The 12,965-nt window shown below is 39.2% G+C and overlaps 2 protein-coding genes across 2 annotated transcripts; one reads left to right on the forward strand and one right to left on the reverse strand.

Moving 5' to 3' along the window:
- Positions 1-451: 451 nt before the first annotated feature.
- Positions 452-7,751, forward strand: LOC131796460 (uncharacterized). The gene is made up of 2 exons (XM_059114050.2): positions 452-2,316; positions 6,577-7,751. The coding sequence occupies exon 1, from the start codon at positions 746-748 to the stop codon at positions 2,291-2,293; it is 1,548 nt and encodes a 515-aa protein (XP_058970033.2). The 5' UTR covers positions 452-745; the 3' UTR covers positions 2,294-2,316; positions 6,577-7,751.
- A 2,128-nt stretch (positions 7,752-9,879) lies between these two features.
- On the reverse strand, positions 9,880-12,720 carry LOC131796444 (uncharacterized). The gene is made up of 2 exons (XM_059114034.2): positions 12,581-12,720; positions 9,880-11,812 (listed from the first exon to the last, which is right to left on the reverse strand). The coding sequence occupies exon 2, from the start codon at positions 11,707-11,709 to the stop codon at positions 10,120-10,122; it is 1,590 nt and encodes a 529-aa protein (XP_058970017.2). The 5' UTR covers positions 11,710-11,812; positions 12,581-12,720; the 3' UTR covers positions 9,880-10,119.
- Between the last annotated feature and the right edge of the window lie 245 nt (positions 12,721-12,965).

A 12,965-nucleotide genomic window follows, 5' to 3' on the forward strand; every position in this document is an offset into this window, starting at 1 on the left:
GTAGTTTTGAATTGCGATCATTGTTCAAGAGCCCAGCAATACACAGATCGTCTCTAAGTTGTTCTGGTAATCGATGGCAGTTTATGGCTAGCTAAGAGAAACATCTTGACCTGTCAAATGATTTTCACTGTATCTAAGCTGACTAGCGGTTACAAAAGAAACCGACCAATTTGACCCCGAACCGATGAAGAGACAGCTTGGTTATCACTGAAAATGAAAACTATATTGATCCAGAATAAAACACAAACTCTTCGATTATTTGCATATTGCAGTCTTCAATACGAACAACCAGTATTGCAGGTGCGTCAAAAAAAAAACCCCGCAGTGACTGTGGTAATCTTTAAAGCGGAGTTTCTTTGTCTGTATTTTGCCTCCCTGGGGGAGGGGGGTAACCAAATCTCCGCAAGGTTCATGAACTACGTGCTGCTCCTATTACTAAATACAAAAGTTATTAACCGCACAATAGGTGGGTGACTTTCAAGCTGTCAAAATCTAACAGCTAGAAGTATTCTCTTTATCTTGCATAGTCCGAGTTGCAGTACGTGTGGAATGTTTCACTGTGTAGAGATTGACAGGCGAACAATCTAGACATCAGACTAATTTGCGGTTAGTCGCTTAATATAGCTAAACAACCACGAGGAAGAAATTAGTATCGTTTGAATAATCACATGCGCTTGTTTATGAAGTACACCACGTCACAAAATGTTTGCTCTCACTTGTGTGTGAAGCGCCAGATTTTCAAAGAATGCTGTGTGGAGTGGCGAGCATGAAGGAGATCGGGTATAAAGACAGGCTGTGGCAAAACAGCACTGCGGATAGCGACGGGATGTACAAAACGTGGGAAGTAAGTAGGACACACGACCGAGAACAACACAACGGATGGGATCAAGTGAAGATCAGGCATTCTATCTCCCTTGGAGACGTTCGATTGGAGGGTTTTCCAACCACAAGGAAAGGCGAAGGGATTGAAAACCCAGATCGGTTCTACAACAGCGAGCGAAGAGAATTGTCGAGGAACAGCACAACGAATAGGGAAGTGAAAACGGATACGCAGGCCGTGGTGCGACCCCAATTTCAAATTACTATCGAGCAGCCGATCCGACGTGTCACTCCCGCTTATAATGTAACGTTTCTATCACAATTGTCAAAGACCCGCAATGGAAGACGCGCTTCGGATGGTTTTCTTGGATTCTCTGGGAAAACAAGCGCTCCAGTATTTAGCGCTGTCTCAGAAGAACACAGCACTGATGACGACAGCGTCAAGGTTAATTCAATTACCCCAAACAATTCCATCAGCAGGGCTTCCTCGCTGAATCGTCGCCGATTTTCCGATGGTAGCTTTCATAACGTCGCAGGGTATACAAGTTTCAAGAAGGTCAGCATCGTGTTGCCGAGGCCGCGAAATAGTACGAATGAAGGTTCTGATGAGTGTGATGTTGATGACAAAGGGTGTGAAAGCGATGTAAGAGGAAAAGATACAGAAAGTGCTGATTGTTGCAGAAACGAAGACGACGATCAGTGGAAGAAATTGGTTGCACAAGCGCAAGGTTTCAAAGGACCTAAAGTAAACGGGGTTGGCAAAGTAAGACCAGGATTACAGGTGGAGGACGTTAAAGGAAACATTAGTCGCTCCATGGAGGACGTGTTCAGCGACATTAGCAGCGAGGCATCGTTTTCATCAAACAGTTCTTATCACTCATCGTCTGACAGCGATAGTGCCGTCTACAGCACATTAACAGCTAAGCCGATATCCGGCGATTTAGCTCCTTTCAAGGACGATAGCCACACTAGTTTGAATACCGTAAGGCCAATCCGACGATTTTCCTCGGTGCAATCGTTAGATTCGTACCCTGCAGGTGGAAACCATCCCGCACGTAGATATTCGGTTGCCACTTTAAACCCAGCACGCTCGTTTAATAACTCAAATGCTACAGCTAAGCTGTCCGGCTACAGCACGCAGAGCGCACTGGAACACGCCCGACAGTTACTCAGCAGGCTGCAACAAGAAGGAAAGTATAAAAGCAAAAAAGAAAGACTGGACGAATTGAGTAAAGCGCTAAAGTGGATCCTTGAGGAACTTAATCGTATAAAAACACCAGACAGGGACCTGGTCAGTTTATTTATCAGTCTGCGGGCGAAAATAGTGAACTTGAAAAGTGAACTAAAAGCGGAAGAATTCGATGCCACCTGTATTGACCGCAATGAAGTGGACAGCACCCCACGAGTCCAAACACTTCTGTTAACTGAGGAAAGGTTGACACACGCTCACTCGAGACGATTTAGCTGGTGTTGAAAAGAAAATATTCTTTATTGTAGGTAAGTAAATTGTTGAGAAAATTGTTTTTCTTTGTTGTATGTATTGTTCCGACACACTCCTATGAGTTGTACATTGCTTTGGTACTTAAAACTTGGCTTACTATTATACATTCAATGCTCTAACTCAGCCGCGCGCTACGGATATCAAATTGTGTTGACCGGCAATAATTGTTTGTATCGCACCTCGAAATCATATCAGTCTCTGTGTACATTATACTTCTTTAGTCGTATCACCCAGAAGTGAACCATATCAACAACTCCAAGGTGCGTTTTCTTTTTCTCGAACTCTGACTTGCTATGATTATTATTGTCCTCTCAAAAACATTTTTCGTGGGAAAAAGCACTCTAGCGCAACATTCGATGTAAAACGATTGATCAGTTTTTTTCAAAACCAAAACAACTCATTGTTTTCTTTTCTAACAAAGAAAGCCTTTTGTGTTGTAAATTTACTTGGAACTCCCTAAAAGGCTCAGGATTGGACGTAAACACTTTAGATTTAGGAAAACAAGTATGGAAATTATAAACGAAAAATGTTTTGAAAGAAAACAGTACCCTTGTGGAAGATAACGAGGCAAATAGGTACTTCAAGATGTTCGTTGACTTCCGCTGAACAATTAATTTGGCCATCATTTCATGGCAAACAAACTATGAATAGAAGAGGAAACCTTTTCCAAAGCTTTTTAATGCTTAAGACAGTAGTGAACTTCAAGGCAGAAGACCTATAGGAAATGTTGATAGATTAGTGTCGATTTTTGAATTGACTTTGCGTGTTTCTGAAAGAGGAGTCATTCTTGAAAAGCAATATTACGCCTTGCAGGTCACGAGGTGAAACTGCAGTAATCCTTGATCAAAAGAAACGCAATGCAAACATTTAACCACAACGTCAAATCAATTAGACATTTTCAAGTTTGTTTTGGTGCGAGCCATTAAAGCATTTCATTTGGTAATCAAATGTTTGGTGTATCCTGTGCCTTGGGGCATTACTGTCAGTAGAGAAACTTGAAAAATGGGGCGTGGATTGAATATTTTCACCGTGTTCGATGATCAACTTTGAATGAAACGTTCCCGCATTTTCAGTTTGAGATACGCAAAAATTCTTTCAATTTCAAAAATGTTCTAAGTAAATAAAATATATCTTAATCAAAATCTTTACTTGTTCTTGATGCATCGCAACGAAAACGTGAGTGAATGAACCGATAAAGGTGTCAAACCGATTTAGAAATGGATCGCATAGTTTTGGTTAAACGTAAGATTAAACTGAAGTGTTATCTTATACGGGGGATTTTGAAGGAAGTCGTAACGTCCATCGGAAGTTCATATCAACTTCTCTTAGTTCACGGTTCTGGTTCCCTTTCTCGGATTAGTCAAAACATCACGTATCTAGGGGCTATTGCTTTGGAAAATCTAATTTACTTAAAGCGGTTGCCATAGTTACTACTATCACGTATGTGAACTTTGATAGTTATACGAATTTTTACACTTTTTTGTGTGGTATTTTTTAAGCTTTGTGTTATTTCGTTTTTCTTCATTTCATTTTTATGTTATTTTTCTTCATTCCATGTCAGCTGCTCGTTTCACAAGGTCACCTTTGAATGATATCATAACTTAGTTTTCTTACTTTACACAGAGCAATAAATTTTATAAAGACTTTTTTTCATAAGAATTGTGCTGACTGTAACTCAGATCTCTTTCACTCTACGTCGAACTTTCATCAGTAAGGTTTAAGTTGGTTAAAAACCAATGAGTTTGTAGTTTCCTCATGGTTCTACGAAAGGACACGTTTCATCTACAAAAAGCCTAGAGCTCGGCCGCTTAAATCAGCGCTCAATGTACTTTTCGCCTTGCGCTTTGCAATCATTTTGATGAAAACCCGACTGTTTTTCAAAATGAATTAAATTGATTTCATAAACTCAGTTGATGATCAACTCAATGGATGAATGGATTTGAGGTTACATTCTAACGTTCTTACATTCTAACCTCCTTAAATTCTAACTCATTCCATCTGAAGTCTTTATTTCCCGGTCTATTTGGATCATTATCGTGTGATTTCACTTTGAATTCCTATTTGTCTACAATATCTGCTCCACTGTTTATTTATGAAACACTTCACCAATTTTTAGCGTTATCATCAAAAGGCACCTCTGTTCCTGCCAGCAGTGCATGAGGCTGGCTGATCTGAAAAGATAATCCATTGATCACAAGTGGTCTCAAAATAGACATCAAGGCAGCTTAACCGCCTATGTAGTATATCTAATAGGATGTTATTCACAATATATTTTCTGTGTCTCAAAGTAGTCACGTTTTGCACGATACGAAACCAACATAGGTCGAGTGTTTCATTGCACAGGGCTCTTCGAAAACCTTTGCTGACCATGTACTATACCAGCAGTGTCGACCACCTGTGCAAACTAAGCTACAAATGTTTTTTCTTTACTTTTGATCGATCAAACAAAATGGAATCTCAGAGTATTACATACAGACATTTCTGATAGTGCACGTTTACGCCGCTGCGGACAAATGTCAGACTGAAGGCGCCCTTTAATCGTTATTCCGCTGCAATATAAAGCTCGCATCATAATAGGTTGTTAATTAAGAAAGATTCCTAGACATTAAAAACAATGACGAACTCTCAATTTCTTTTAATGAAGGCAATTTTGGTCCCTCCCCCAAAAATGTTTTTTAATCCAGGGGAAGATAAATCCGATAAATGGATCGTGAGTGCTTCTGTTTTCATGCTAATTTCCATGCAAAAATCCGGAGGTAGGTACACTGGATTTCCCTTAAGCCTGCTGGCTTTATTTGGCTCATGCTTGTACAGCTAGGATCAAAAAAATGAAATATAGATATTGAGTGGCTTTCATCTCACATTTCAGGTACTTTCTCAAAAAAGCGTACTTTCAATCCCCCCTTACTATTTTTGCAAACTGATCACATGAAAGAATTGAAGGAAGAGTGATCTATGATTTAGTTTTAATATGAGACGCAAGATGGATTTTTTTGACATGTCACTACAATGGGGCAATTTTTTGTTCATTTTTATGATCACACTTGGAAGTTTTTCATGCTCTTTTTCACGAGCTGTTGCGACAGACTCGAATCTTTCAATACCCATACCCGTTTTCGAGTCACGTTGTATTTTAAAAACGTGACATAAAGACTCTCCTACGGTATTTTTACTGAAAATGAAGGAAAATGAAGAGAGCGCGGCTCGATTGTTATGACAGATAATTTGTTAAATCCGTGGTTTAGTTTAAGTGAATAGAAAAACACAGGATGTAAAAGGAGAAACTTAAATCGTAAAATAACTCAGCAAGGCATTTCCTCATTAGAAGTAATCTTTAATTTCCATAGCAAACAGTTCCCTGAAAGCTTTAGCGACTGCTTTCTCGTACGTCGCAAACTTCAAACAATCAGTTATAACTATGTTATCATAGGTGGCCATAATAGACATTTTATACACAAAATGTTTTTGTTGGTCGCGGCAGAGTAGTTCCTAAAAACAATACATCTAGTTGCATTATTTTGTGACGGGAATGTAGTGTCTCTCAGCGGTGAGCGGTAACTGATCCCATCGGGTTGATAGAACACCAAGAAAACAGCATGCGAAACTGCCTCAGGGAAATCAAAATACGTGACATAATTTTTTAAACCCCAAGACATTTGTTTTCAAAGTGAACCGTAATTGAGATTGTAAAGCTTCTTAAGCGTATACGTGAGGTAAACAACGGAAGTGAAGTGCAAGCTCGCTGAACCAGAATTATATTGCAGACACGTAGGAAGTTGAAATTTTGGGTTCGTTGTTGACGATATTTTTTAATTTTTCTTTCTGTTACTCTCTTTGCTGCGAGTGTGGCTGCATTAGAGCCGTTGCCAAAAAGTGTCACGCACAGGGATCACTGAATCAGTAAAGCTATGCAAAGTTAATTGCACTTTTTCAGGGTGACCTCGAAAGCATTGTCCGTGAAATTGTAGCAGCTGGTATATTTGACAACAAAGGCAATAAAAATAGATTCATGACAGATCTGTGCTAGTAAAGTAGAACTTGATTACGTAGACAATATGAAAAGTGATTTTAACGAAGTACAAACATCGTTTTCCCAGTTTTACACTCCGTAAAAGAGTGTACTATCGATAGAGTTTTAGTGAATGCGCTCGGTGTCCCGGAGATTCTTTGTAGCAGCAAATTAACTCCCTTGTATTCTTGAGTGAATTTGGAAATATCAAGTCCTCATCCTTTCCTGTTTTTTATTCCCTCCCTAGCTTTTTAGACATCCACGACAGAAAGATGCGGTCGACCAGACTTTATCTCGTGGGAGATTTATTTGATGCCGGTAAATGTTTCACAAATGTTGCCAAGTTAAATATGAAATGAAAAGAAAAGAAACATAAACAAAGACAAAGAAAAAAGATATGAAGACTTTGAAGAGGAAAGCGACGAGGTCTAAAGATACTTTAGATACTATCGTAACATTTAAGTGAAACGAAGAGGCATTGTATAGTAGATAGGTAAAATAGTTTTTATAAAGCATTTTTCATCTATGTTTTACTACATCAGGCCAAAATCGCAAATTACTTATTAACCATATTGAAAGTGTGAAGCTGATAATGTGGTATGGAATTGACAATTAGGAGTGCCTCATGAATTTTCTTCAATTCGCTCTAAAATTAGGAGAGTATAATAACAAGAAGTCCGTGGATCTTCTTACACAGCTATTAAATAGACCGGGCTGTTTCAGGTTCTCGATCAAAGTAGACGAAGGAAAGCGGGGGCGAGCAAAAATCAACGAGATTTTTGGTAGAAGCGAATTCTCGTCCCCTTTTTCGCCCCCCGTTTTTCTTTTTAAGTATCTTTGCGGTGTGAGAATATAGAAAGAGATTACAGTTAATGAGCTGGTCGTGTAAAATTTTATTTAGACTTTTGCAAGAACGATTTATCACAGTTCTTCCAGAACCAGTGAAGTCTGAAAAGAGTCAGGTCGTTCAAGCGCGAGTGAGGGAAAAACACCCAAGAAAGGAAGACATCAGTTTTCAGAATAATATGAGCGTATATTTTATGCAATGTGGTCCTCAATGAAACCCGGCATGTGGCGCTTGAATTGAGCAGAAGTTAGTCTTTACTTGTATAAGTTTGGCACAGTTCAGAACTAGTTAACTGTAACGCAGAATTCTTCACCTCATCGTAAGAAAAAACAAAAATGTAATTTCGTAAACAAAAAGTAGAGTATCTATTTTTTTTAACTACATATAGTCTATACCATGAAAGCTTGTACCGTATATGAAAGCGGATGATTGATGGAATAATTAATATCAAGTACTTAGCCCAGACTAAACTATTCGGCGTTCGTAAACCATTATATTCAGTAATACCAAAGGAAGGTGTATTTTTTGTTTTGCTCTTTAGTTCTTGTATTGAGTAAAATTTCGATTTTTCTGAATTATTGTGAAATACTGAACTGAATCTTCGAAACAAATTAATGACGTTTTTGTTTAAAAAAAAAAACAAACAAACAAACAAACGAATTCAAATTGAAATGAGAAGTTGAGTTTACTGTCATCTCTATTTTCCCCAGAAAACACTTACATAGAAACAAAGGCAGACAGACTTGGCTAAGTTAGTGCAAAAAGGGCCTCTGTATATATTCGAATTTTTTTTTTGGCCATTCATCGCTCGCAAGCAGATTTATTTATTTATTTATTTTTTATCTTTTCGAAGGTTGAGAAAGGAAAAAGAAGAAAAGGCTTAGAGGTTTTCACCCTTATTAAGCCTGAGCTCCCTTCAAACCTGCTTCATCCCCCTCAGTATAAAGCCTGGGTTGGGGGTGTGGGGGGGGGGGAGGAGGGAGGGGGCGTGGAGTTCAACACACGGATCTAATGCTTTCCACGTTTGCAGCAAAGTCACACGGCAAAATTTACCCGGAATTACGCTCCCTTGGCTTCTCATCCTAGGTAGATCTGATAGAATAACAGAGAAATATTTCCTGTTCATCGAAAATGTTCATATGTTTTCACGCTATTAACTTGAAATGCTGTAGAGGCAAAGAAGGAAAGGTTCTTGTTACCTGCTGTTGGCTTGGTTTCTCATTTCCCTCCCAAAGGTCTCCGAGAACAATTTTCGTATCACGTGCAACGAGACTATTAGTTAATTAGAGGGCTACAAATTTTTCTAAATGCAATATTAGCTGAACACCAGCTGTGTCTGTGCCGTGACCCCTAATTCGTAATCTTGCCTAATGGTATATTGGTTTCAAATGCAAAATGCGTCAACTTTCCTAGCGATAATTTCTTCCGTTTTCTTTTGTAGCCTTTAATTACTGGCCAATTTATTGTCTAGTTATCTTTCGAAGGTTGAGGATGGAAAAAGAGAATGCCTTAAAAGTTGCCACTCCTCTCCTCCTTAGTAGGAAAGAAAAAGGCCCTACACTTAAATCGAATGTTTCCCTTGTCTGTCACACGGCAAAGTTACACGGAAAATTTGCACGTGATTACGATCCCTTATCTCCTAATCCTTCTGATAGCGCTAAAAGAATAACAAAAATTTTTGCTTGTTCACCGAGGATTAAATATTTCTTCACATAATTGAAAAAAAAAAAAAAAAAAACACTGGAAAGGCAGAGAAAGAAGGTTCTTGTTGTCTGCCGTTTGCGTATCCTCTCCTGAACAATTCTCGTTTCACATGCAAAGAGACTACAAGTCACGTTTAAGGGCTGGAAATTTTCCTGGACATTTCTGTTGTTCAATAAACCCGTAATCTTATAATTTTCAATAGTATTGCGTTATACTACAATAAACATTTCACAGTCAATTGTAAACTAGTCTCTGCTCTTAGTTACCACACCAACGCTCCAAAATTTCTTTGAAAAGACACCAACGTTAGAGTAGCCACGTGTCTTTTTGGTTGCTTGGAAATTTCAGAAGCAGAAACTTTTTGTCAACTCTTTCACGCCCGTTCAAAATTGTTCACCTTGCATGATCGAAAGAAAAGAACTCACGTTTACCGGAAACAACTCAGATCAAGGGAGCAATTAACAGATTTCATTTCATTTACACAACTATTGTATCATTTACATTTTATCAACAACATCATTATTTGCATTTTCAAAACACTCGACGCGTACATCTTACTACGAATAAACGCAAGCGTTACTTTATTGCATCGCCGTGATTCTAGGTGTAAATCTCAACTGTTCTATACCTCTGAGGCATGTGCAGGCTTCCGTTTTTTCCTCCGAGTGAAGCAGAAAATAAATAACTTTACACACTCGAATTCTTTCAAACAATAGAATTGAGCAAGAGACGCTCAGGGAATTGGAGCACGAAATGATGGCTTTCTGTGCCATACCCGACCACCGATATCTTGTTGTTACAAATTGACCTCAAAGGGAGCAATTTGAATTTCTGTATCTGTCATCCATTTGCTTGACATTTCGTTAACCTCACAGCAGGAAAATGACTTCTGCACGTGGTCGAAGTCTTCATAATCTGCGTCTAAAACTTTTTAAGTCAAAAAATTACAACACAATAAATTCTCTTAGCTTACATTCAGCAAGCTGTGAAACACGCTTCTTTTATTATCATTTCGAAAGTACCTTTCTTCAAAGCATTGGACTTTCTACTGCATTGATCTTGGCACTCAATAATTGCACTCGAAAAAAAACACACTTGGCTGAGTATTTCTTACAGTAACAGAGATTAAAGCCTCTAATTTTAGTCAATACTTATAAAGCGCAGACGGGCCTAGACATGCCTCTATTTCGAACCAATTCATTATTGTCTTTTGACGGTTGATTAGATAGTGTTAAAAGTTCATATAAGACTTGCTCTTCTCGGGAACGTGTTGTGGAATTCTTTAACTAACGGAACATACGAGAAGCTAGCGCTTAAATTTACAGAATGGTCCACAATGTCATATTCGTACGACTCGTCTAAGGCGCCGTTCAATGCACGTTGGAGTTTAATTTTTCTTATCCCGGCTTGAATCTTAGTAAATGTTCGCATTATATCTTTATCTTGAGCTCGTAGTTCAGCCAGTTCTTTTCTGATCCACTCGAAAGCCCACTCGATATCCTCGATTCTCTCTTTTTCTGTTTTATGCGCAACGTTTTTAATATTCTGTAGAATAGCTCTGGCCGTTGGTTGACTAGATGAGTTCCATACAGTTGGATTGTTCAGTTCTGAGAATCGTCTAAACGGCTGTGACTCTAAAATGTCCTTTGAATTGACTCCATTTGGGCTGTCGAATCTTCCCTCTTCAAACTCAGCTCTATCCAACTCGAGCGAAGCTTTTTTCAACTTTTGGAATTCTTCTTCCAGCTCGGCACGTTGCTCTTTGCTGATCACTGTGCTGTTCATTTTCGCTATTTGTTTGACAGTGTTTTCATTTTCTCGCGTTGGTTGGCTGACCACTGCATAAGTGCAGCCAAGTGAAAAAGTATTCTGTGATGCTTTTGACCTTTCACTGCTTGCTGTCATCTCAGAGGCGTCTTGGACAATTACTTCTTTACTTTGCCCCCCATCAGAGTCTTTTGTGACTTCCTCCCACGCATGTTCAGGAACCTTTCTCATTGGGAAGTTTGGCGATGCGGGAATGCTAACAGACTGCTGTGGAAGCTCGATTTTCACTGTTTCGGTAAACAAACTGCAAACAGGTTTCTCTGCATATGAGTCCTCCATTGCCTTTGGAGCATCATCTACTTCACTCACAAGGTGAGCCACTATCGGAGTGTTTCCGTCCCCTCGTGAAGATTCGGAAACACATCGTGCCACTTGAGAGGATTTGGTAAAAATTTCCGAACCGGTTCCGACCTCTTGTTTACGATCAACACGATCCTTTTTCCCTTGAGTAACTGTTTCGGCTCCAGTAGACGTTGGTGGACTGTGTTTCTTTTGAGGAATCTGCACTGATACCCTGAATTGTTTCCTATTCCTTCTTCTCTCTCCCCACGGACGCTTTGCATCTTGTCCATCTAAGCCTCGCGTGTCGTTGTTGTTATTGACATCTAGTGTATGCATTGCAAAATGCTCGCTGATGACCTCCATGGGACTCGCCGCTATAGTCCAACCCCGTGGCCTGAAAACATTCTCCTGCAAAACATGAAAGCTGTTCTTCCTAGCTGGTTTACCTTGTTGTAGGTTTTCTTGGCGCGCGATATTTGGCGGTGTAATCAGAGAGATACTTCGAGTTGTGCGCCGGGGTGACTTGGTTCCCTCTCCTCGCGCTCTTTTCCACTTGCTGTACAATGTTTCTGAAGTGATATCATTTAGAGATCTTGAAAATGTACGCAGCTTTTCAATGTCTAATTCTTCTTTGCGAAATCTGAATAGTGAATCTTCTACTTTAGCAGTCATTCCTTCACTTGGTAAACCCACCTTCTCAGTGGACATCTCGAGAACCATTTACCCAGCACAAGTGTATTCACGTTGTACCACACTGCTGACTACTAGTTTCGAATTCCGATGAACTCAGCTTTACACTTTTTAAAACTGTGGTAAATTAGATCTGTTGGGGAACGTAAACAAGAAAATGAATACCTGGTATGTTAATCGTCGAAATCTAGACAAAGCTTCAACAGAAATAATTAAAACAATAATTTTCAAATGGACTAATGGAATTTTTTCCCTTGACATTCGTATTTCAATCAGTAGCTCCGAACAGATATCTAGTTAGCTCTTATGTAACCGAGTGTTTATGTCGTATCAACTTTGTAAGATACGTGATAATGTAATAATAACAAAAGCTTTCAGTTTATGTGGGTAAAATATTGTTTGACTTCCGTTTTGGGGCAGTCCAAGCTTTTAGCTGTGATTGCTTTCCTTTTGTCTCTTAGCAAAAATACTGAGTTGACACCAAGGGATCATGAGGTGTCAAACTGGATGCAAATACAACGAAACAGAGCCTTCTTAGAGCCATACTTGTCAAAGATGGTCTACAAAAACAAAAAGCCGGTATTATACAGTTTTTATACAAGAAAAGTCTTAAACATCCACGAAATGCCATGTGATGTCACATATTTAAAACAAAAGTGCGCGCTATTTTTTAGTTCAAGAGAGGTCTGTTTTCGAGCTCTTTTCAGCGACTATTTCTGCAATAAGAAAAAGTTGACCATCTAGCTGTGCTGAATGCAGCGCTATCAATACAATGTAGTTGGATCGGGCTGATCCTTCGACAGACGATAAGCTCGTTCGTACATACAGAATTGACATTTTTTTCCCAATTTCTCAAAGATAAGACTTGAAGTTTGGTCTGGAAATGTCACAGTGGTCTTACCTGTTATGCAATATCCATGGAGGTGTTTTGTTACTAGCGAGCTAAAGAAACTGAGGTTTTGAATTCCAGCACAAAGTCTCTTATTAGTTTGTGAAAAGTACTTAACATTCCTCGATGAATAACAGGGAAAGCTAACAATAGCTCATTCCTTGCGTTAATCCATCAAACAGGTTCCCATGAATCAGGCGATGGTTCTTTTATCACATCATGTGCACTACAAAAGAGAAGAAGGCAGCCATTGTACTCATATTGGTCCCAATAACAATACCAGATCGTTTGTAATTGTCATGGAAATACAGAAATACCTCAAGAGTAAAACAAATCAGTGAAGTACCCGAGTGAACGATTGGACGTTATTGAAGTTATCTTGGGCGGGAGCACGTAC

Source organism: Pocillopora verrucosa, chromosome 1 (genome assembly GCF_036669915.1).
Source record: "Pocillopora verrucosa isolate sample1 chromosome 1, ASM3666991v2, whole genome shotgun sequence".
Lineage (NCBI taxonomy): Eukaryota > Metazoa > Cnidaria > Anthozoa > Scleractinia > Pocilloporidae > Pocillopora > Pocillopora verrucosa.